Source organism: Argiope bruennichi, chromosome 6 (genome assembly GCF_947563725.1).
Source record: "Argiope bruennichi chromosome 6, qqArgBrue1.1, whole genome shotgun sequence".
Taxonomy (NCBI): domain Eukaryota; kingdom Metazoa; phylum Arthropoda; class Arachnida; order Araneae; family Araneidae; genus Argiope; species Argiope bruennichi.
Genome location: NC_079156.1, coordinates 38976930 through 39004412, shown reverse-complemented (window position 1 = coordinate 39004412; position 27483 = coordinate 38976930). Strand labels below are relative to the sequence as shown.

The following is a 27483-nucleotide window of genomic DNA, read 5'->3' as shown; positions in this document are numbered from 1 at the left end:
AAAATTACTTCTTAATTTATTTGGCATAGTGCGAAATTCGAAAAACCAAGAACCAAAATTTTTTTTCATAACACTCTCTTTTTTTTTATTTAAAGCGCTCTTTATTTTCAATTATTTGTTTTAATTTTTACCTTATGTCTTTTGAGCCAAATCAGTCAACTGGTTGACCATCTGTCGTTCCGTTCTTTCATTAACATCTAAACGCGATAGCTTTTAAACACAGAGACTTAAATATGTGAAATTTTTTAGTAACTTTGTGATTATAATTGTTGTTTTGTATCAAATTTTGACCTTAATCGGTCAAGAAAAATGATGCAAAAAATTCCTGTTTGGATTTCTGATACTTGTGTATTAACCGCAACCCAATCATTAATCTCCAAAAGAAATCGAATAATCATACTCTAAAAGGTTCTTTTGTAAGTATTGTTTGCCAATGGCATAGGGTAAATAATACAAAATTGCTTATCATACAGAATATGCGAGGAAATTGCGGGAAGGCTATTGCCATAAGTTTTCATCATATTACGAAGTTAAATACAAAATGGTATAATTTCCAGTACGTATATGAGAAAATCTAGGAGAAAGAAATTTTGATAGTTTATTTAATAACCATCGGATAACTGGAACAGGAAACATCGGAATAACTAGAAAGAACCAACGCTGACTAATAATATGTCTATGTAAAAATTGGGTTTAAATGAATATTGATTATCATTTACTTATTTTCAAATTAAAAATACGCTTTTGTTCATTCCGATGCTTCTAGTTTCACTAGTAACCAATGCAATATCTAAAGGAATTTATAGCGGAAAATCTCGGAATTCCCCAACCAAAGTGAAGATTCTTAAGTCGCTCGCAACTCGCTCGCTGTTGAACTTAAAAGCGAAAATTAAATTTTCTAATCTGGAGTTTATATGTTCCTCAGCGTTTCGTGACGTCAAAGGCCCCAAAATATATTTTGTTCCAATAAAATACTATTATAAAACTTTTCTATACTATTCCAATTGCATTATGGGACAAACTATTTATGGCAGCTTTATATATGTATATTTCGCAAGTTCTGACATCCCAAGCCTTTCACCGCGGAAGCGAAGAGATATGCATCAGTAACTTCATAAGCCGAAACTGGCGTCTTGTGGTCTATTGTGTGAGAAAATATATGCATCAAAAGATAGCAATAAAAAACATGAAAAAAAAAATGAAATTTATAAATTTATACTTTTTATCTCATACTCGTGCATTTTATGAGGATGCGATTTAAGTATTAAGGATATATCGATGAAAAGTGTTGGCCAGTTGCGTATTCATCGATTGGAAAGTACGTGTGTATTAAATATACCAGCGAAAGTGGTCTCTCCAAAATTTTCTCGTATAATCTATACTACTATTATAAATGTGAAAGTTTGGATGGATGTTTGTTAGTCAATCACGTCAGAACGGGTGAACGGAATTAGATGAAATTTAGCACAGAGGTAGATGATAGTCTAGAATAGGACATAGGCTACTATTTATTCCGTTTAATTGAGTAGTTAATTTTTTATTAATTAAAAACTAACTTTCCTGCCAAAAATCTGAGGCCAAATCCCGCAAAAAATGTATAAGGCTTTAGTTTTTTTCCCCACGCTAATTAGGTTAGGCTTAATATCTATCAAATTTATCAAGCCAGAGAACGACTTGCTTAATATTGGCGCACAATAGTGACGAAATATTAACTTTGGCGTGAATTTAGCATTTTTACTGAATCTATTGTGTCATTCTTGGCGAGTTATTTGGTGATTGATCCCTGGCATGGGGTTATAGTCTATGTATTTTCTGTAGGCAGTTCAAGGTCACATTTATGTATTTTCTGTAGGCAGTTCAAGGTCACATTTTCTACCTCGTTACTGGTACCAGACAACCAATAACGAGGTAGAAAAGGTGACCTTGAACCGCCTACAGAATATACACAGACTATAATAATATCTGAAAATGGAATTGAGTTTCAGACATGTTTTTCTCAACCGATTGAAATAAAGATTTGGCACAAGACTACAATGGTAGACGGAAAATCTCACGCCAAATTTGATATATTTAAACCATTGCCACTTTGAGTTACCGCATTTACATGTGTCTGAAAGTACAGGCCGACAGACGGTCAACCCTTTGTTGGATTTCTCTCAAAATGTGTGAAAGACGGGTGTCTTTCTACACTATAGATGTTAAATATATATATCTAATGTACCGAACAATATTTCTCCATATTAAAGTTACCGTGTTAACATATATTCGAACAGTTTAATTAGTTGAGTTAGTTAGATTAACGCCCCGTTTTAAGCAACACTAGGGCTATTTTGGGACGGACCTGGTAATTTTGAACCGCGATCAGATGACGAGGATGACATCTGAGCTGGCACCCCCTGTCCATACCACGCCACACCAGCGGGAGGACGTTTGGCCTTGACGGATTTAGCGTACAACAGACCCCCCCCCCCCCCGAGACCTTGCCACCAGGCCACCGCGGCCCTATATTCGAACAGATGGACTTCCTGTGAATCCTGTTCCTCAAAATTCGATAGAAATCTGTAAATTTAGTGAAAAGAGTATATACCAAATGTGAACTGTCTAGCTCAAAGTATTTTGAGTTATCGTGCTCCCCTCCCACACTTTGTAAGATAGAAATGTGCACCTAGGAATCATTTATCTTTTTAAAAATTTTAATTAGAATTTCATTCAATTAAAATTATGCTAAAGTTTGGTGTTTTCCCAAGGTTACTTCCGAAAAATTAAAATAATAATTTTTATCGCATCTTATTATTTTTTATATAAATTTAAAATATCTTTATTATGATATCAGTTTTGGTTGGAATTAAACTCAAATCCTTTTCAATAAGGCTCATATTACATATCAGTTTGCTTTTTTGCGTTATGGAAGACTAATATACGAAGATAAAACTTCCAAGTTGAGTAAGTTTCAACATAAGTTATGCTATTAGAATTTTGTTCTTCTTGCAATTAAAGCTTAATCTTTCAAGCAATGGATAAAATTAATACTAGCTTATTTTTAAATTCTGCAGCTCTTTTTTGTGATAGAATTTGATGCATATTGATATAGACAACAGAAAAAAAATATGGAAACGCATAGCATTTGTCGTAAAGTTACAATATAGTTCGAGTTGCATGTCTGTCTTAATCAGAAATTAAAAAAAAATAATTCACAAAATATTTCACATTTTAATTGACATTTTTAGTTATCATTAATTTCGACGAAACAGCTGCTCGTCAAAGACGGCTGGTTTAAAATATCCCTCATAACCAATACAATATATAAAAGAATTAAAACGGAGCATCTTGGAATTCCGCCATTAAAATGGAAAGGCACTTAACACAAACTCTGTATTGTTGAAAATAAAAAACCAAAATAAAACGGAATTTTCTATTCTAGTTTATATATTTCAGGATGACAAAATCCCCAGAAAATATTTTGTTGCAGCAAAGAAATGCTACTATAAAACTCTTCCAACTTGCATTATTGGGTAATTTTTTTTTCTCCAGCAGTTCTATATCTCTGGTTCTGAAAATTCTGGAGTTCGCACTTAGTTCGTCCTTTGAAGCGAGGGAATATGCATAAGTTAGCTTTATAAGCCAAGAGCGGAATCTAGCGGCCCATTGTGTGAGAAGAGATAAGCAGAAAAAAAAATCTAGCTGTGAAAAATGAGCAAAGGGATCTTGCGAAATTCATAAACTTGTATTCCCTCAGAGATTCTGGAAGTATATTCTATCTCATGTGTGCGAATTATATGAAGATATGATATAGGTATTAACGTGTATGCTGAGCAGTTTGGCCAAAAGTGTATCCATTGGATGGGATAATATGTATATAAATATATAATTATGCTCAGTATTTAATTATCCAGTATAGATTTACTTTAATAGAATTTGTGTATTTTATAATGTTGTCTCATAATTTAAAGATGTATACTTCAAAAGTTGTTGAAATAGACTGTCGCTTGTCTTAAAGATTAAAAAAGAAATATCAGATTATAATAAATAGAAATCTGTGACTAACAATTTTTTTAACTTTCTTGTAAACATAGAAATTAACATTGGAATATATTAATTAAATTTTGCAACTAATGTTTTTTACTTTCTTATATAATGTTTTTTATGCAATAATGGATTATAATAGAATTTTACGGTTCATGATATAGAATTTAATGCTTTATTGAAATAATTAGAGCTTTGTGACTATGAATTTTTATTTTACTTTTTTTTGTTCAAATTGTGTTTAATATCAAATTAAAATAAATAGAATTCTGCAACTAATAATTTAAAAAAAATTTTTACTTTTAAAACTATAAAAACTGTAACTATATACACTGTATAACTATTCTAACTGTAAAACTATAAAACTGTAAACTTTTATTACATGTAAAACTATAAACAAATAAAATTTTGTGACTATTGATGTTTTAGTTCCTTTACACACTACTTTCATATAATATAAACTTTTGTATTCGCCAAGAATTTGGTTTTGATCATTTCACATGTTGTAGATTCTTTAAACCTGAATTATTATATTACTTCTCTCTTATAAGCAAAACGAGAGATATTTGTGGATGGACCTCGACATTTTGTACCACGGTCAGATGACGGGGATAGTACCCGAAACGGCAAGCCTTTCTTAACAACCTCACAAATACCAGCGGGAGAACATTTGGTCTTACAGGGCTTAATGTACAGCAGGATTATTGAATAGAAGTAACATTAATGTTTACATTTGTGGTTCTTTGGTGAAATCGGGTTTGGAACCAAGAATCATCTAGCCCTAAAGTCACTGTTTCCTCCCCAAGTTAACGTGATCAAAAAGGCAACACATTTGGAAGAGCAAAATTTGTTACGTTGTGTTTTTTTTTGTACGAAAGTTACAAATCTGCAGCCAATTCTAAGCTGAAATCTTTTAACGAAAAGTCTGTCTGACAATCTGTCCTTCCTCTCCTTTTCCATCTAACTCAAAAACTAATCGAGTTAGATGGAAAAAGTTTAAGATATGATTATATCCACATAATTGTATATATCAAAAAGCTGAGGAAATAAATCTATCATCGAATTTATTTATAGACGCATGGTCTCGACATGTGTTTGTGAATGCTGTAATTACTCTGTGACAATTTTTGGTGAAATTCTGGGAGACACGATTCGTCAGACCATATCACTTTCTTCCACTTATCAATCGACCAGGTACTGTGAATGTGACATCACTGTAGATGACGTTTACCATTGATATCTGTGAGAAGTGGCTTGGGAAATGCTGCTCTGCCATAAATGTTCTGTTTATGAAGGTGCCTTCTAACTGCAATCACTGACATTGGAGTATTCATATAGGGATTGAGCTCTGTGGTCACTTTTGCTGCAGTTGTTCGCTTTTTAGACATTACAATCCGCTTCAATATCCGTCGATCTCTTTCACTGAGCTTCTCTTTCCGCCCACTATTTTGCTTTGCCGAGCTTGCCTTGCCACGCTGTGTGTATGCTGCCCTGACTTTAGACACCGTACCTCTAGAAACGCATAAAAGTTGGGATGTTTCGGTCACACTTGCTCCAACTAGACGGGCTCCTACAATTTGGCCTCTTTGAAAATCTGAGAGGTCCAACATTTTACACTTTTGACAAAAATCCAAAAATTACAGAATTTTAATAAAGCTAACACATACTACAAGAATATATACATTGCTATTTATAAAAAAAGCTGGTGGTTATAATTATATTTTAATGCTTACCCAAAAATGTCACTTTTATTCACAGGTGTTTTCATTATTTTGATAACCACTTGTATGTATTGTTACAAACCTGTAATTCTGCTTCCCAGCATGGTTAGTTCTATCCCCGGAAAGACCGATTTACAATCATCTGTATTGGATACTGCTCGGGTGCCGAGCCAGTAATCCCAGAGCTTGGTGACAAATTTGACAACAAAATAGATAATGCTGGAAATTTCGAGAATTTTAAAGATCCATCCAATAGAAACTGAGATACGCCTGATTGGCCCGGAAGGTTCTCGGCCCACCTCCCGGGAACTATAAATCGACGGCAGTCTCAAGCTGCAGTAAATCGTAATTGGAATCTATGTCAAGTATTGAGTCTTCGAGAGGATAGAAAAGCAACGGCGGAGTGCCAACGTCGTGTGCAGCCCAAGTTATTGCTGAACCGAGCTGTGAGCCGAGTCCTGTTGTCTATTATGGAGGCAGCGTCGTATCGCGTGTGGAGTAGCCAGTCGTGTGGTATTGAGTCGTCAGTTTGATACAGCTAAAGCGAGGAAACAGTGGAGAATTTCAGCCGTTTGGAGAGACCGTAGTGGGAAGTTCCGAGGATCCCCTCTCCTGCTGGTTTCTGTCTGACCACTTTGTGTGCTGAGGTCATTGTTATTACTAAATTACTACTTGTGGGCACTGTCTGTGTGTTCGTCTCGGCTATACATATTTGTCGTTTTTGTATTCATCGTCCGTGTCTTTGTGTTTATGTTGTTTTCTACTGAGCCCTGCTGATTGTGTTTTCACACCATACACCCATTACAAGCGAACCCGGTGACTTTACGGACTTAGTAGTAGTAGTGAAGGTATTTGAAGTAAATTCGTAACAATATACACAAAAAGTTGTGTAACAGTATAATTGTATTCAAATTATATATTGTTTTAAAAATATTTGATATTTATGGAAAAGGATATCGCTATAAAATGATCCATAAAATCATTTCACTAAAAAAATAAAGACCCAGTAAGCCACAGATAATTACTATAATCTTTAAACTACATATATATGTGCAGTATTTCATATAAAAACCAACTAAAAAATAAATGCTTGAAGTATGACAATTCTGTTACGTTCTATTTACAGACGCGTTTGTTCGCTTGTTGTAAAAAAACGAAGTACATAATAGACACACCTTTCTGCTACACAGAATATCAAATTATTCACAATTTAAAGCGTATCAAATATACTTTGGCACCGAGTAGTGTACGTAAAATTCCAAAACCCTCAAACAGGGATCGTGGCAGCTAGTGGGTAAACATTTTGCTGCAAAGGTTTTTGATATATCATAAAATAAATATTTATTTGTAATCAATTAACAATATATTTTGTATTTTGTGTTTAAATATATTGAATTTGTGTTTCATCAGAAAGTCATGTCAAAGCTTTTATCATTCGTGCTTCAAAATTTTCTTGCCGTTAATTATCTTTAGGATTGTTTAGACAGTATTTACCATGAATTGTTTTCATAAACAATAAACACTATTTACATAAACAATAAAACTACAAATTTCATGCACATCTCGATAATGCTTATATATTGTTACAAAATTTTTCTTCTACAACGCAAATGTTACAAATCTGTAATTTTGCTACCCGGCCCGAATAGTGTCATCGTAAGAAAGACAATTGTACGATCTGTCCTGTGCATGTTGAGTGGGTGCCGCGTCAATAACCTCGGAGCTTGGCGACAAATTTGGCGAACATTTGGCGGCTTGGCGATGAATTTGGCGAGGTTGGCGACTAAATGGATTACACTGGAAAGTTCGAGAAGCTTCACGATCCATCCAGTAGGAACTAAGATACACCTAGGTACGCCCTGATTGGTCTGAAGATTCTAGCCCCGCCTCCCGGAGCTATAAAAGACGGCGGGCACTCTGAAGTTGTGTGGATAGTGAGAAGTCGTGTGTATCGTAAAAAGTTGTGTGTGAGATGAGTCGGAGTCGCCGACAAATAAAGGTCTTCGAGGATTAGACAGCAAGGAAGCTGCTGAACTATAGCAATTAAATGCGTTACATTATTATAATTGATTGGCGGTATTCGTTGTAGAAGAAAAATTTTGTAACAATATAGAGAAAGTTGGATATAATAGAGTTCAACTGCTCCGAGGGATATTCTTGACATACATCTTGAACCAATGTCAGCAATGTGCCATGGAGGCGTTTTTTTTGTTGGCTCTTAACCAATGTCAGCAATATGTCACAAAAATGTTTTCTTGTCTGTCAATAAATGACAAAAAATAAACCACGTATATTTTTTTTTTCTGGTCCCTTAATCAATATCAACAATATGCCATAGATATTTTTTTACTTTCTCAAATAAGAACGAATACACAGAGAATCACCCAAAAAATTCACGCTTGAGATTTTCTATAATCTCCGTGTTCAGATCTTCCTTTATATTATATATACGGTTTTGAAATTATGTCTGTTGGTTGGTTGTCTGTCTGACTGTGAACCCAATAATTTAGGAACGTTTTAGCGGGCTTGTCCGTGGCAAGTGCCATAAGAAAAAACAACAACAAACAACAACAGGAATGTTTTGAACTAGACATATGAAATTCGGAATGTGATCTTTATATCAAATCCATAGATTTCAATAATATTGTAAAGAAACTTGTACTAATTTGGCGCGGACTGAATGGCTGAGTGGTGGAATGCTCTGAACTTAAAGCGACAGTTCGCAATTTCGTATCTGACTGCAGGCAAGCTGTCTAAAAATTGTTTTGATTGATTTACTTTGTTATTTCTCATTCGTTCTTGAATGTGCTTATAATTTCTGTATCTTTCTAAATCTGGATGATTCGAGTCATTTCGCCTTGTGGATAAAAAAACAGATGTAAGGTTTAGTTCCTTGAATAAAGTCTCCAGTTGAGATTGGCGAGTGTTATTTTTGACTTTAATTTACACGCGGTTTATCTACGCTAACTTCTACGCTATCTACGCTAATTTTGAATGAAATGGATTGAAAGAAAGTTTATCTGTCTACTCAATTCACTCTGTAATAAAAGTTAACATGATAATTACAAAGCGTAAAGAGATAGATGGATGGAATTTAGCATCTGAAGTGTAGATCTTTATCAAATTTTAAGTCAAATCCGCTGTGGTGGTAGCTTCATAAGACATTTAACAGCTTCCGGACGAGGGTGATCACTTTTGTCTAGTGGTTATGTTACGCGGCTACGGACCCTAACGTCGCGGGTTCGGTCCCCGGGAATTCAATCTCCATACCGTCAAAGGATTGATTGCCTTTTAGCTCTACTTTTGCATGTATGTGAGCGCAATAACTAAAGAACGCAAGAACTTAGAAAAATGAAACTAGGATCTCAAAATTAACGCTCAAAGTATACGTTTTAATCAATTTTGAATAAGGCCTGTCAAGATCTGGACCATCTATATGCATAAACTTATGTATGTATAGAAACTCGATAACTAAAAAAAAAATCTAGAAGACCTAAATAAATGAAATTAGATATGTTATTTTCAGTAGAGAAATCTTTTACTGAAAATCACGCTGAAATGTTTTAAAAATCATCCTGCTTCCAATAAAATTGCATGAAATAAAATTAATATAATTAAAAAAGAAGAATTTTGAACTTTAAAATGATGTATAAATCAGCAATACCTTCTGGAGTTATCGCGGAAAGGAAAAAGACAAATTCAAATCAGTTAAAATCGTATATTAAATTAAAATAATTGCTTTCAGATGTTTATTTTTATCATATATAATTTATTTACCTTCATTTTTGTAGCAATAAATCAAGCGTTGAAACTTGTAGAGCTCTAACACACATTTATTATTAGTTCAGATAATATAACAACTTTCTTACGTTTAAGTACAGACTGCAAATTTATTATCGTACCGTATTAAGTTCCTAATGATAGCAAGACATAAAAATGTAACAAGGTAATCGATGATATGAAAGATATAACAACTCGTCATTACTCTAACGAGCTCACATAATGACAACAGTCCATAAACGTATTTGTATCTTGTAATGGCGCTTATTTTCCAGATAAAGCAATGCCCCAGCGGAAAATTTATTGAAAAGTATGCTAAAGCCATTTGGAGACTCCGTAATGAAGAGCCGTTTGAAAAACCGTTCCGGTCGAAATTAGTGCCCGGCTAATGGAAACGCAATTTCCTTCTTTGCATTGCAAAATGTTTTTGAAGTCTGTTTTTCAAAAGTTGAACTTATTGGCATGCATTAAGGGTTTTTTTGCTTTTATGGGGAATAAAATTTTCGATGTATGTTACTTTTTTTTTTTACATATGAAGCATTATTTTAATGCTTTGATGCTTAGATCAAAGATTTACAGTTAAAGTATATGAACGCTAAAATAAACTGGATACATATTTGTTAACATTTACATTTAGATATATCTATTGCAACGAATCGGTAACAGTGTTACCTTTTAATGTTACTGGAAAAAGTGATTTCTATGTATTCTCAACGGATGCTGAATTGATACTTGACCAATGACACTGACTTGAAGGTCAACTAGAGATACAAATAAAGATGTAAAAAAGTGCTAAAATTTTGCCTCTACTTCCAATAGGAACCGAAATCTGGAGATTCTTCTGGGGAATTCCATATCCTGCCAGAAAACCTGAACAAATATCTAGAGCGATTTAGTGAATTCTCTGTGTGGAGTTTATATGTGAGGAGAGTTTTAACTGTTTACGCTATTTCTGTTTCCAAATTAGCGATTATATGTCTGCCTTTTTGGTGAGTTTCTACAAGTTCTGCTCTTCACGTACATTTCGACTGCGTTCTTGAAATCTTATGTTCCATGTTTTTCTTGGAATAAAGCACCGTTACAAGTTATCGAGCTTGTGAACTTGTATCATACACACATTGGACAATTTCAGTTATTGCACATTAGCTAATAAAAAAGAATAACATGTGTGTGTCTTTTCGTGGTTTAATGAGCAGACCGGTTGATGTATAACAAATTTGTTTATTCTACTATTTGAAGTATGGGACCTCGATTTATTTAATTATTAAATGCTTTGGCACAAAGGGCATATTTAACTATGGTGCAGTATGGCCAAATGTGGCTCTTGCGTCAATAAACCACACAAAACCACAAACCAAACCAAGCCATATTTAACTATGTTGTACTAATCGAATGACAAAATATAGCCAAGTAAAATCATTGAGAAATTCTATATAAAATATAAAATATATAAAAGCGAAATTTCAGAAAGAAGCAATAATAATATTTGGGAACATTTTAAAAAAAGTCTAAATAGAATGCTGCGTATATCATTAAGTAATCTAATCTGAGCAGAAAAATATAAAATAAGGTCACTAGAAAATAAGAAGATACTTGCCAGAAATCCAAGATCCGTTGAAAAGCCGGGGCTCGTATTCCCCTGTTATCACTTCTTCTAAAGAAAATCTCGGATTTTTTACTCGCGGCTCCTCGGGACCTGAAAAAGAAAAAAAAATGTTTTAGAATTTTTTTTATAAGTTTACAACAAAGGCTTTTTTTTGTGTAGCAGAGTACATTTTTTTTGTGGTAGCTTTTTTATCTGGTCAAGTAAATATTACTTTGTAGTAGAATTGAGTTTTTCTTATTATTTTATTACCTTTTCTTATGAATCATGCAGTATTTATATATCTGTACCGAACATATTTTAAAAAACTTATCTCCTACTTTTTATCCGTTTATTTATAAATTTTTTTTTATTAAGAATACAAAAAAATTGAAAATCACTATCTTTACTATAAAGATGATGCCTCTAATCTAGAATTAATATGTAATTATATTAATTTATTTACTTCATCATTAAGTTCTGAAAATATTACAGTGGTATAATACCATCTATTGTACAATTGTACAGAACTAATCGACACTTTAGCACATCAGGAAGTAAATGATAAATCGATAGCGAGGTTTTAGCTTTACAAATAGGAAACAAATCTAATTAAAATGAAGAATGAAAAAAACGTATAATTACCAAAGAATCAGTAACTGGGTTTTTGATTTATAAAAATGTTACTTAAACGTTTTGTAACTGAAGTCATAAAACCTGTTCTTATTTATTCAGACAAATTAGGATTAAATCAGATAAAAGTGGAAATATTTCATTCAAAATGCACTATATTCTGTAGTAAAAACACAATTTAAAGTCGTACTCTTATTTTTATTGTTAAACTTGTTCTAATTTATTAGTTTTTAATTAATCTTGTAGAACTAATTCTAAATGTGACATTTTTTGTAAATTTTTGATATCTAATCACATTTTACTATGTAATGCAAAATATCCTTTAAGGCCATTTTATATTACGAATTAGAAGGTATAAGAAAAATGCTAATTACATATATGAAAGAAAAAAAATCTATATAAACATTTTAATATAAATGAACAATATTTATATTAAACAATTTTTCTTATTGCAGTTTAAGAAACTGTAAGAAAAAAAATGTACTACAGAATCGCCCAATATTAATACTTTATTAGTTTCCAAAAATACCCCAAAATTTTGTTGTCATCAATAAGCATTAATTCTTAAAAAAATCACAAATATGAATTTTAAAGTAAAATATAATTTTTGTCACACTATGAATAAAAAAAAAATTACAAAAAAAAAAAACAGATTGCAGAAAAAAAAATCTCTACAAATTTAATAAGAGCAAAAAATATTGATCAAGAAATATATTTTTTCTTTAAAAAACTTCATTTAAATTTCAACGATTTACTACAATTCATGTGTTTTTTTTGTTATCGTTGTTATATCAAAACATATAAAACAGACAGACAGACAGACAGAGACAGAGACAGAGAGAGAGAGAGAGAGAGACAGAGAGACAGAGAGAGAGAGAGAGCAAAATATACGAAATTTTGATACGATAGCTAGCATAACTAAGATTGTATAAAATTTTGATACGATAGCTAGCATAACTAAGATTGTATAAAATTTTGTGACAATATATACCAATCACACATTGCATACAACAATTTGAAAGAGCACAGCTAATGTATTGTAAAATATTTGTGCAGATTAGCTGCATCTGATTTCAAATTGTTTATGCGATCTCATACTAAATTTGCATATTTCACCTACAACATTTTATCTATCAGTGATGTTGTGTGCTTGATATGAAATACCCTGCTTCAAAACATATACCATTCTACTATTATTTTTAGTATTTACCAAATCTAAATGAAATTTAATATTTAATAGCATTTTAAGGTAGCCGACTACGTTCGAAGCAATATTTTTGAAAAATTGGATTTTTTAAAAACTATTTATGGCTTTTAGATGTATTGTCAATTATAAACACTATATATACAAAAAATTATTAGGAAATATAATATATTTTGAGAAATAGGAAAATTTGTAGTAAATTTTAATGAAATTTAACCTAAACGGTTAATACTCTACACAAAATTGTTATGCAGCTATCCTATTTTTCTTTGTACACAAGTTATAGAATATAATGATGAATGAAATGAACCAAAATCTAAGAAACATTTTGAGATGCAAAAAAGTTATGGGTAAAAATGTAAGTATATATACATTTTTTTCATAAATTTACAACTTAATTTTTCTAAAAACACCTATAAATGAAAAAGCATTTCACCAACAATAAAACTTTTGGTTCATTTCATTGCCCGCAGTATTTAAAACACGCGCTGAAATTTTTATGTAAATACCTCTATTAGTTTTTAAGATATCATGTTAACGATGGATATTTTTTATAAAAATTAAAGTTTAAGAAAATTGAAGTTAAAGAAATATTTTAGCTAAAAAATTGTTTAAAATTATCCTGGATGAGAGATCAGACCTTCCTTTTCCTAGAAAATACTATTTTGGAAAGAGGAAAGCCTGAACTACAAGAAATAATAATAAAAGAAAAATTCGCCAATGTGGTCAAAAACCAGTGTTTTAACGTAGTCGGATACCTTAAAATTATAAATTAAAATGTCCACTTTAAGAAAATCATTTTCGTTTCTTACTCAAAGTTTCATTCCGAATATTTATAAATATCTTTATGTCATATGTTTCTTTTAGGTAATTATAATACTTTGTTTTTATATATCTTGCGCGTGAGAAAGCGGAAGTAATCGCCATATTTTACAGGCTAAAAGGTGAAAAAGTTAATATACTTTAAAGGCTACATTTATATGAAACAATCCACTAGCTATTCAAGTTTTAAAACTAATTTATTCTAAAAATTATACTCCATTATTAAACAATATATTATAAAACTCTAAACAATATAATGCAGTAATATTAATTTATCGTAACTATCATGTCATTATTTTACCCACAATGCACGTAAAAGAAACAAAAACAACGCCAGAAGTTAAAAAAGTTGAAAGAAGCATATTGTTTGACAACAGATTCTAAAACCCTCCGCGCTTTTGCTCATGCGTTAGGATGGGTTTAATTCGTCAAAATAGGTGTGAGACAAAAGATGAAAGGAGGGGATGTTTACATTCAACAATAAAATAAACTTGGATTACTCGGAGCCTAAATTAAAATAATGCGGTCGGAAATGACCACATACTCACATACACATGAAAAAAAATTGAACAAAAAAGTATCTAATAGGCCGAAAATCAAGGTCAAAGAATGACGAAGTAATCCAGAAATGCACTCGTCCTTCCGCGTCTCTCCCCTTAATGAGATAGAATCGTCGAAAAGTGATAGTCTCAGAATACGAAAACGAACACTATGTTTGTTTATCGAGATATGGTTTTCAGAAGGAAGTAATGAAGAGTAATGTCTGCAAAACAAACAATTTGAGGACATATTTAGTACTCCTTTACTAGAATATGCGCTATAAAAATAAGAATAATGAAATTAATGATAAAATGCTAGCATTAAGTTAAAGAATAATACTTATTATCGTAATAATTTTTGATAACTTTAGTAAATTATTTCATAACTGAAGGAAATACAATCTGGTATAAAATTTAGACATCCTGTATCGTTGAATTCAATTATAAATACACAAGATTAGCTTATATTAATTTCACTTTTGTATAACCTGTAATATAAAGTCAAATCAAGTAAAATGTATATTTTCTTCTGATTTATTAAAGTTAACCAGTTTAATGTATAAAATCATTGCCACAAACTTAAAATTTGTTAACTTCTTAACACTTTTATTTTAATATCTAAATGGATAATACCTTTGGTTCTAGGAATGTTTTTTTTAATGATACAAATAATAATCAAAAGAATACTTGAGAAATGTACAGATTATATTCAATTTTTGCATCGAATCATAGCGTTCTTGAAAGATTTAATTTCAGCTTATATGCTTGAAAAGCAATATTCTAATGACCGATCATTAAGGAATTGATTTGAAATAAAGATAGACTCATATTTCTATATTATCATGATTATCTTATTTTTTTAATACTTTCTCTAGATTTACAACTGAATTTCATTTTTTTTCCAAACCATTTTACGGTATATAATGGGATAAATGAAATTTTGCATAGGGGAATTAATAATATTTTAGAAAACTTGATGTATATTTAAGGTAAATTCGCAATCTGGAAAATTGCTATATTCTATCTGCCAATTTTAATTTGGTTATATATCTCCAATTTCGACTTAGAAAAAATTAAGCAAAACCATGTGACAAGGAAGAGGGTGCTTATTTTTTTAAAAAAAATCAAATTTATGAATAAGTAATTTAAGAAAAATCAATAATTAAACCCAAGTTTCCATTTCAATGAGCAACTCAAGCAACTGAGTTTCCCAAAGAAATAATAATAATAAAAAAAATTATATATGAATCTCATTGCAAAATCAAGGCCAAAGTCCCACTTTAGCAAAAGGAAATTACCCCTTTTCTTTTTCATCCTCTCGACTAAAGAAAGCAAATCTCGAAACATGATATCAGAGATTTCTTCTTCGGCTCAGCTCATAGCTCAACGGAAAAAAGGACATATATCCCTTGTTTTTTTATCCCCATTCCTACGTGGATCTCTGTCCGCTCAGGATGAGACGTTAAGTGTCCTGTCAGCGGAGGCGACGATCTCGTTCCGGCTCCAGGAAGATGGATTGCCTCACTCCATCAGACTGGTATTGAAATATACCGACGTACAATATGATGGATATCCAACAGGATTTCATTTTTACAACCATCAGGGCCTTTAACCCCTTAACTTTTATTTTCTTTACTATCTAATAGGATTACAGCTTCTATTTTAGGAATATTTTCTTATTTTGATTCAAATGGAAATCCATTGAATACTTGATTTATCTATGTATTCGAAGTAATTTTAATATTGAATTTTAATCGTTATGAATGGTTTGTTTTTTGCTTACAACCATTAAAATTCGATAAATCGATGCACGCATGACACTCGGACAAAACAGTTAAGCGGTTAATGTCAGAATTAGTACTGTTGATTTGAATATGTCTATTCAAAAGCAAGTCTTCACAATCTCGTTTCGAGTAGCTACCAAAACACGAGAACGAGGAGGGGTTCCTATTATAGTATTATTATTATTATTATTATTTAAAAAAATTTTTACGCTGTCTCCTCATAATAAGTTTTCTTTATATGTTCAACGTTTTGTGTATTAAAAAATTTTTCCCATTCATATTTTTTGTGCAATATAAAGACTTCCAATATAGTCCTGCCTGAAGATTTAGTAATCATTTGATAAATTACAAATATTTTCTCTTTTTTGTTCCTTCTCTTACAACTCTATATTTTGCACCTAATTAAAGACAATTGGAGTGGTCACTCCAAAAATGTCTCGCATACTTTTTAATAAAAGTGCCTGTGTATTCCTAATCGCATGCCATTGGTGAATAACAGTTAGGAAATAGCCTATCAGAGCAGGATCTTTTGCGATTAATCCATGAAAGGCTGTTAATATATAAATTAGCTTGAAAATTGTCATAAAAACCATTCACTGATTTCATTTAGAGAGAAAATATAGCACAGAAAATTTAAATATTTCAAGGATTCAGTATATTCATACAAAAGTATATCTCAGGTTAAGATATGCTGAATAGGAGAAAATACAAGAGAATTTAAGATTACTTTGAAAAGCTATAAATGCAATTAAGTTTTCGAAAACATTTAAAATAAAGGAACTAATCTCACAATACTGGCATAAAATAATTAGCATAGCCTATTAATATAATAATTAGCATAATAATAATTTTATAATAGAAAAGATTTAACTTAATGTATAGGGGAAGACATAAAAAGAATAAAGCTATTATTAGATTCTAAATGAAAGGATAAAACATGTTGTCAACCACTTTGAACACAAGACACATTATAACATGCGAGCAGTATTAATCACTCATTTTTTCTTCAAAATGAGATAAAAATTAAATTAGCTACACTCATCTTCAGGAAATAGAGACAAAACTTTCCGATCAGCAAACGGAAATTATCTCTTTCATTTCCTATCTTTTATCTCATGAAAGCAAAACTCTAAACATGATATCAGAGATTTCTGTTCCGCCTCCACTCATATCCCAATAAAAAACTGGGAAAAGGATGTATAATGTTTTTTCTTTTCCATTTCGATGTGGATTTCCATGTGACCAGAATGAAACGTTAACTGCCCTGTCAGAGGAGGCGACGATTTTGTTCGGACGTCGGGCTCTGGCAAGATGGATCGTCTCACTCCATCCGAGTGGAGTTGAGGAAAGTTGACGTGCAATATGATAGATAGATAGATAGATATCTGACAGGATTTTATTTTTACACATACCGGATCCTTTAACGCTTGAAACGGCATTGATGGCTGGAAGATGTTCACACAAATGCAGCGATGCGCCCCTGCTTCGTTTTCGTCTTTCAAAATGCAAGAAAGGTCAAGTATTTTGTGAACATAAATCATTATTAGAAATCCTTTTTTGATCAATTATTAGGAAAGAATGGACGAAGAAATCATGATGGGAAATGGATGATCAAAATCATGATAGATATTTCGATAACATGGGGGTATATAATCAATAATAAAATCTTTTTAGAATCATTTTCAGCGGATTTAAATTCACATCCGAGCTCAGATTAAGCAAGTTCTTTGTGAACGAGCATATTAGATGCAAGCAAAAATTTGTAATTGTTTTTAAATAATTGCAGGTACTTGATGTTGTTTCAGGAATTTTTTTTTAAAAATCTCTCCGTTTTTAGGTATTATTTACTATATTGAATACTATACGTAATGATTTTTAAATCTAAATTAAATCTTACTTAATTTCCTGATTTTTAATTTTAATTTAGTTCATATAAAGTTCATTCAAAAATATTCACTTATTTCCAGATACGATTCCCACTTTTTATTTAATTATTTTTAACACTAGCTCTAGAAAACTGCTGATTTCAGCATTTTCTCACGCTCCGAGTGAAGAGATAAAAATCCCTAATGCCTAAAATATTCTTTTAAAGATACCAAAGATTCCCTTTCCTATGCCTACACAAGTAAAGAAATCCCTATCAAAATCACATTGTAAGATTACTGAAGGGAAAAATTTCTGTCTCTTTTGCTCTTATACCACAATGTAGACTGACACATCACTTTTTGCCTTTTCTTTGTACATAATATGGCTCCCGTGGTGAAATAAATCGAAGTTAAAATACCAAAAGTTCCATCTTTCCGCCCACATAAGGTTAATATATTGTTACAAATCTGTAATTTTGCTACCGGGCATGAAATTGTGTGAATCGTGAGAAGTTGTGTGTGAGAGGAGTCTGAGTCGCCGACAAGTAAAAAAACTGGAGGATTAGACGGCAAGCAAGCTGCTGAACTAGAATTTAAATGTGCTGCGTCATTACGATTAATTTGCAATATTTGTAGAAGAAAATTTTTTGTAACAATATCATCACGAAGATGCAAAGAATAACAGATCACAAAGTAACACTATATCAACATTATTAGCTTTAAGCAACTCTTAACATGCAAGCGAAGAATTGATTCCACTGCTTGTGGAACTCAGAATTTATACCTTTACAAAATAAACTAGAATTGTAAAGAAGGTTATTGAAACTTCTAGAACATTAACAATTGAATAAAAAAAAATAAGAATAAGAAATTCAAATTAAAGTTCACCTTTTAAATTAATGCGACTCGGCTGGGATTCGAACCCTCTATTTTGTGCTTTGCAAGCGCTTACTTTACCTCTGTGCCACACTATGTGCAGGTAGCCCTTTTGCGACAATATATATATTACTCCAATTTCTAAGCAGTCTTCGCATAAAAACGCTCAATAGCAATATAGTGTTGCATCTTGTATTAAATAGGATATTTTATATGCAAATTCTACTCCAGATGAGAGATTTAATGTTGCTCAGAAAATTATTTGAAGAAAATAATTAATCTCGCCAAATAATCACAAAATAATTGATCTTCTCTCAGTAACAACGTTTCCTTTCCCGAGTTCCTCTGTAAAAGTTGTTTCTAAAAGGGTTATTACTTTTCGGCTTTTATACCGCACTAATGCATTTTGTAAAAATCATATTTGCATAACAATGATTTTCAGAAATTAATGGAATTTGTGCCTAGTTTTATTATGCAAATATTTAACACAGAAAAGTCTTACTTCTAATTTAACATTTAACGAAATTTTAAATTTTATTTCCCGTTCAGAAAGTTTCAGAAAAACTGATTAATCTGGATTGTGTAATATTGAATAATTAAGAGACATACTTTATAAGAATGCAAAGTTGCGTAATTTTAAATAGCAAAGTTTCGAAAACATATTAAATAGTTCTTAACACCTTTAAATCTAATAAACTGGAATTGAATTGATTTTTTAACACAAGACTATTTCGTGACAATACCAAAAAGTTATTTTATAATCTTCGAAGGAGGTTAATATCAAATTATCATCCGATATTCTTATTTTGTGCAAGTAATTTATTTTTAAATCGAAAAAGTAAATTACCTGTTCATTGTTGTTAAATTGAATGTTCTTTATGTTATTTATTTTTGGAAAGTAATAAGCCAGAATGAAGTATTTATTGTTTTATAAAAATTAATCTCCGCCTTTTTCTTGTCAAATCCTTAAAGAAAATTAAATATCCTACCCGATTTTTAATTTTCTTTATTCGTAACTTTAATCGTTCTTTACTTTAATCGTAAAACATTTTGAAAAGATAATCAAGAAATTATTTTTAATAATAACTTTTGTTCTATTTGGGAACTGGAACTTCTAAGAGTTAAAGTTCCAGTTCTCAAAGAGAACGAAAGTTATTACTAAAAATAATTTCTTGATTATCTTCTCAAAATGTTTTACGATTAAAGTCTTTTTAATGGTTAAACTTGTCTCCACAATAAGAGTGGAAAAAATGTAGGAACGCTGTATCAGAATGAATCTTTATAAAATTTGTCATACATGCGAGATATCATACGTTTTCAGGCAAGAAGAATATAAGCTTTGTATTATACTTACTTTATTTCCATTTCAAAAATTCTTTTTCATCAAAAATGTCCACATTTAATTTGCATTAGTTGAAGAAACTCGTTTTAGATTAAGTTATGAGTACTATAAATGGTAACGAAAAATATAACTCTTGTTTTCACAAAGACCTTAGATAAAAAAAAAAGAAAATGTACTATTTTTACTTTCAGAGAAAAAAAAATCAAGATAGAATGTATTAATATCTTCGAGGAAAACATTCGTGCGTGATTTGTACAATGAAAAAGTACAACATTGTCAATAATGGATAAAGATGCTTTATTTTACACAAAAATCGAAAATGTACTAGCAAAACACTGAGACGCTACATAAGAGTATCATTTTAGCTACCAGAAGCACAAGTAGAAAATCACTATTAAATCTTGCACTCGAATGTTTTCTCTCTAGCACCATTCAAGATGGTGCATCATAGACATTTTTATTTAAATTTCCAATTGTTAAAAATACTTACAAAATGATAAAAAGATGTAAATTCATTTTTCAGGAAAACTCAATTTAAAACAATTTTATGTATTTTTTTTTTGGAGTAATAGACAAGTTCATATATTAAGGGAATAATTATAAATCGAATTATTTTTCTTAGTGCAAAGGGTTGAAATACTGCAAATAGCATAAAGAGTCAAGAAAGAACAAGCTGATGACTTCGCTTAACTACTCGATTCAGCTCAGTTCAACAGCCGTCTATTCATGTCCGCCTTTTCCCCTATTGACTCCGTCTCTCAAGTTTTTATAGTCTCTGTGAAAGAGTATCGACTGTTCAAGAAAAATGCTTGGATTCGAGTCCTAATGGATCTATCACGAAGAATCTCGAATATTCTGGGTCCTTCATTTTTGACTCCAAAATCGCCAAATGTTTGCCAAGGCTAGAGGTCACTGATTCGGCATCCATTGAGTATCCGTTATAGTTATCTGTGCAACTATCCGTCTTACCATGAAGCTTACTGAACAGAGAAGGAATACTACAAATCCGCCGCAATAGTTACCTCAGCAATTATATTAAGCTACTGTTAGTTTGTATAGTGTTTGCCATTTTATGAATTGTCCGAGGAATTAATAAATTCGCAGTCTCTGCGCCATCTAGTTGAAAATTTAAGTTCTTTTTTTAAATTACCGCTTTATATGACTGATGAAATTAAGCAAAGTCTGTCACAATTAAAGCGGAACGGAACGCAAAAGGAAATTTTCTTTTTCATTTCGCTTCTAAGTCTCAAAAAAATCAAATCTCGAAACATGAAATCAGAGGTTTCTTTTTTCATCCCTACTTGCATCCTACTCAAAGTCGGAAAAAAAGGATATATTATCATTTTTTTCTTCACCATTCGTACGTGGATTTCCATGCGAACCAGGATGAAACGTTAAACGTCCTGTCAACGGAGGTGATGATCTTGTTCTGACGTGGAGCTCTGCAAGATGGATCGTCTCACTCCATCAAGGAGGTATCGAAGAATGCCGACGTGCAGTCTGATGGATATCTTCCAGGATTTCATTTTTCCAAGCACCGGACCCTTTAACATCGGAAACGGTATTGATGATCGGAAGATATCCTCACAAAAGCGTGTCGCCACTTTTGTGTTTTTGCTTCAAAATGAATAGAGAGGGTTTTTTTTAACCGTAAATCATTATCAGAAATCTGTTTCTCAATCATTTATAAGAAAGAATTCAAAGGAGAAGCATATCTTGATATTAAATCATGATGGAGATTGCATCACCTTGAGGAGGGTAATCAATAGTAAAATACGGAAAAATATTTTTCGAATCGCTTTTAGCGGATTTGAATTCACACCTGAGCTAATAGTAAGTTTTGTAATATGCGAATGAGTATATTAAGCGTAAGTAAAACTATCAATAATGTTTTTTTTCACTGCCTTACGTGGGAAATGTAAGGAAAGCCTTGTACTTGTCAAAAAATGCCAACTCCAGATTTTGACGAATGTCTGCGTTTCTGGCTACCCTGAGTTCTACAAACAAATTTTAAGCATTTCGTCTGTTTCTCTTTGAACGCATAAAGGCTTTGAGCTAGATGGCTGAAATTTGGTACATGGAATCACAACTATATTTAGGGATTTTATCAAATTTTAAACGAATCGTGGAGGAAAGTATAATCTTCCTTCATGACAATATTAAACAACCTGTTGCATAAAAAACTCCAAGAAAATTACAAGAGTGGAAATGGGAAATTCTTGAAAATCCACCCTAATATCCCGATCTAGCTCCATCTGATTATCACTTGTTTTGGTCTCTGAATTATATCTTAAATGGCAAAAATTTAAAATTCGAGGATGATATACAAAAGCAACTCATGGCGTTTTATAAAAGGAATTCAAAATCTTTCATCAAAAATGGAACTGACAAACTGTAAATCGATGAAATCATTTGATACAAAATAATGCAGATTAGCTCTCGATAGTTATTTTGAAGGATAGCTATTTTGATAGTTATTTTGTCTAAATTTTGTTGGTTTAAAGGTTATCAATAGATGGGTGACGAAGTTATATCATTTGATATAACTTACTCACATAATCTCAACTCATAAGTGACCATGTTTAGTATCTAAGTAAAAGAAACAATAGTATCTTTTTTTTGTAATGTATTTCTTGTTTTAAGTAATTGAAGTTATTTGTATTTTAGCTTCGGTAAATGAATATTCGTGAAAAATAGTCCTCCGGGATTTCTTTACATTTTTGAATATTTTTTTCAAACTATTTATCAAAAAACACTCAATGTTTATGCAACTAAACCTGCACCGATTAATTAGCGGTACATTTTATATGAAAGTTACATCAAAGCAAGAAACTTAATTCACAACACAATTCAGCCTATTGTTTTTTACGAAAACCAATCTCGCTGAGAAATTGCAAAATAATTGAATTCTGATAATTAATTTTCTCTCTGTAAAAAGTTTTTCTTCTCCGAACTTTGTTAAATATTGTATTTATCAACTTAGAAGGATTACTATTTTTATGTTAAATAGATAAATTTTTTATCACTAACACTTACATAACGATTTTCAAAATAGGATTTCGATACATAATCGAATTTCTGATACATTTTGCTAGGCTGTCATTTACTAAAACAAAGTACTAATTTTTATTTAAAGTTTTAATGAATTTACAAATTTCAATTCTTGATTAGAAAGTTTGCTAAGAAATTAATTCTATTTCATTGTCTAAGATGAAAGGATTAGAGAAACAATTCATTAACCCACGGAATTTTAACCCAAAGCCACGGAATTTTAAACAATAAAGATTTGAAAACAGATGAAATAGCTGTCAATAAAATTTTGGTTACAATGAACAGTAAATTGAAAATATACCAGGTAATTGCAATTTTAACATAATTATTTGTTTGCAATGTCGGAAAATTTAATTACAATATTTAAAATGAAGATTACTATAATAGGGTAGTTTAGTTTCAATCAGAAACTGCAATTTTTAACCTATGGTTTCTACTATAGTAAAATTAAAGAATTATAATATTATTTATTATTGAAGTTAAGTAATTCATTTAAAAATGATGTTTCATTTTTTATTAAAATTATTTTCGCTTTTTTTAATAAAAAAAAATAGAATACTTCCGGACACTCTTTATCAGAAACAAGCGCTGTTTACCGAAATAGCATTAAAGATAATATCTAACCTACTTTCTTGATTATCTTATTAAATTTTTTCAGCAATTTTTTTCTTATGCTTAATCTCTACTCCTTAATATTAGTAAAATTGATATATGAAAAATAAAATAGATTTTCTCTTTTTATAAATCGTATTATACATGCAGATTAGAGGAGTTTGAACCAGCGAACTTTATTTTAAGAAAGTTAAATCATTTAAAAAATTATTGTTACTTATAAAAAAGGAAATTCAGGAGCAAAACAGCATAACGAAAAACCCAGATCTGATAAAAAACCGAAACAAGCTATTTTTTGAGTCAATTACATAATTAAAGGATTTTATAGCAGAAACATAAAGGCATGCCGTATTAGATTTTTGATTCATTTGTGTTAAACCACATCATATTGTCAGATTTTATAAGTCGTCTGCTATTATATTATATATATATATATATGTAACATTATTATGGTTGGTGCAGAGTGCAGGTTTGAAGACATAGACGAGACATTGTATTTTTACTTTCGTTTTATTCTCTCTTTAATATCCATCTCCGGAGAGCAATTTATTTACAAGCAGGCGCAGAAAGGGACGAACAAATGATCACAAGTCTTATATAACATAGGATTTCCGGCCACGCGCCAATGGAATACATGTGTTGACCTTGAGAAGGGCAACGGAAGTATCACTTTCATTTGATAGTACTGATGGCGCATTATTTTTACAAAGGAATTAATTAAACCGAAAGTGGAATTGGATCATGAAATAAGAGAATGAACTTACTATGGGCTAAATTAAAATAAAGTTTTGGAAATTAATTTGGATTAAGTTAAGAGTTTAAAATATCATTATAATATATATATATATATATATATATATATATATATATATATATATATATATATATATATATATATATGTAATGATATTTTAACTCTAATTTCAATTTAATTAATTTTCATAATAACTTCATCTTAATTTAGCCCATAGTAACTTCATTCTAAAATATTCTCTTATTTCGTGATCCAATTCCACTGTCTCTACTTAATTAATTCAAAAGAAGATTTGTTAAATTGTTGAATCAGCTAAAATCTAACTTTCCCACACTACGCGTGAAGAGATAACATACCGCTGATCAAGCAAATTCTTTTGTAAAATCTCCCTATGTTTCCCCTACCTTGTCCACCCGTGTAATGAAAATCCCTATCGAAATCATAGGTTATATAAGACCAGGGATAAAATGTCCAAGAGCTTTTTCCTCATTCCTTTCGTGTGTCGTTCTGTGTGCTCGTCGCTTGTACATATGCTTGCTTCTTCAAAATGAAATAAAACGACGTCACGAAATTAAAAGTATCTTCATTGTCTTCAAACTGCATCATGCTTCACAACAAATAATATTACATATTAAAAAATCCTGTCGACTTTTTTAAGACAGTGGAATTAAGTAGAGACAGTGGAATTGGATCACGAAATAAGAGAATATTTTAGAATGAAGTTACTATGGGCTAAATTAAGATGAAGTTATTATGAAAATTAATTAAATTGAAATTAGAGTTAAAATATCATTACATATATATATATATATATATACATATACAAAGAAAACCCTCTTGATTTTGTTAATAAAGCACATCAAAATATTCACAGTATTTTTATATGAGATAAACACACCTAAATAATTCATAAAAATCTTTTTACATTTATTCCAAATATTTAAACAACATATTATGTTGTAAATATTTATTTTTAATTATCGTTTGCTTCTAATTGACTGCTAATTTTATTTATTTATTTTAGGAACTTTGAATTAACCGCATCAAAATGCAGAATCTCAAATGAAATGTTAAAAACGCAAACGAGGTTAAATGCAATATTTGAAATTGGTTTGCATTTGGTGAAAAATTATAATGAATTTCCTTAAAAATTTGTTAATATCTTAACATCTTAATTAATCCTTAGATTTAATTTAGCTACTTTAACATCTATATTTTGATATTATAAAAAGGTTTTTTAGAGAGACTTCATGATGTTGAATCCTAGTCAGAGGTTGATGAGGTTAACATACGTTGGCTTAGTCCTTTTCAAATACCACACCATTGCAATGCGAGGATATTTGATCTAAGACATTTAATATGAACTAAATCCACATACTGATGGGTCCATTCAGGAATCGAATACCAAACCTACCGTTCTTTTATCATATAGCAGTAATTGTCAACAACCATTGGTCATAGTAAATGCCAGAATTTTGGAATCGTGAAATATCGAATGGGAAAGATATTAAGGAGAAAACTTGGTTTGATTTTTTTATGAGGAATAAATTGCTCAGTTTAAGAAATACTTTTTATCTCTCACTGGATTAATAACAATAAATTAAATGTGGAATTTGATTTTTTATCCTTATGGCATAAAACAATATCCCCTAATATTATTGTTACATTATCTACAAGAAAGTACAAAGTATCTACAATACCTAAAAGCATCTTTAAGATATACAATATAATATTGAGTTAAAAGATCACATAAGATTTATTTATTAATTATTGAATCACTGGAAAGATAGGCGTAAATATAAGTCATACGCTTTAAACATAAATTGGATATGGTTCTTTTAAATTATTCGCTTAATATAATCTAGCGTGCCCACATAAAAAAAAATGCAGCAAATAATCTTCAACAAAATATTTTAGTTATGACTGAAGACTTATGGATACGAGAAAACCAAAAATAACTTAACTAAAGAATATATTGGATGTGTGATTCAATATATTGACATATTAATATAAAAATATCGTTTTCGTATAAAGCCAATTGGTCTTCACAATTTGCCTTGTAGAGGTATAAGAGCTTCAGATATTTCCCCGACGCAAAACGTTTTTAACCTAATAATACTACAATGTTAAATATATGCTGATATAAGAAAGAATATTCACTTAAAAATTCATTTCATACGCACCCTCTTTATAGAAAATGCCTTTATCATACAATATATTCAAATAAGTGCCTTTATAAAAAAAGCAGCAAAAAATTATTAAATTCAGATCTCACTATATTCTACTTTTAAAATAAGTCTCTCTGCTCGACTAAAATAAAAAATATTTCTTTCTCTCTCTCTCTTCTCATGAATGAGGAAAACTAGAAGTATTTTTTCCAGCCATGCCAGAGAGTTATAGCACAGAAGCAAGGAGAGGAAGACAAAGATCCAGAGTCGAGAAAATGTGTTTTAGCTAGATTGTCTTTTGAGTCATGAAAATGTGTGATGCGAGTCATGTTGACCGTGAATGAAGCATCCAAGATATTCAATTTGTCACTGGTATTTACATATTTTTTTTTCTCTTTTGCCCTCTGCGTTTTTCTGGAGTAATTTGTTGCTCAGAAAGACGGAAGCAGAAAAAAGAAATAATTACTAGGGTGAAAATTAAAGAACTTGAAATCATGTAAAGCATTATCTGACGATTTTAAGCAGGGATGCAGTTTATTCAGTAATAAATCTGTTTAAAATAAACTGGCAGGATCGGAGTTATTCACTGAAATGAAATGTAAAAAAAAAGATTGAAGATAACAAAGCTTTTTTTTATTTTCTAATTTTTAAGATTATGTTTCTGTAAGTCTATGAAAAGGCTTATGAATTTCATTATACTGTGATCTAAAAGAAAACCTAAAAATCT

At 30.8% G+C, this 27483-nt stretch overlaps 1 protein-coding gene across 1 annotated transcript in view; it reads right to left on the bottom strand.

Annotated features, from left to right (window-relative positions):
- Nucleotides 1-27483, bottom strand: part of LOC129972330 (inactive dipeptidyl peptidase 10-like) — a 475818-nt gene that overhangs the window by 140502 nt on the left and 307833 nt on the right. The window contains exon 3 of the mRNA XM_056086431.1: nt 11122-11220. Within this exon, the coding sequence (XP_055942406.1) occupies nt 11122-11220 (99 nt within the window). The remainder of the gene's footprint in view (nt 1-11121; nt 11221-27483) is intronic.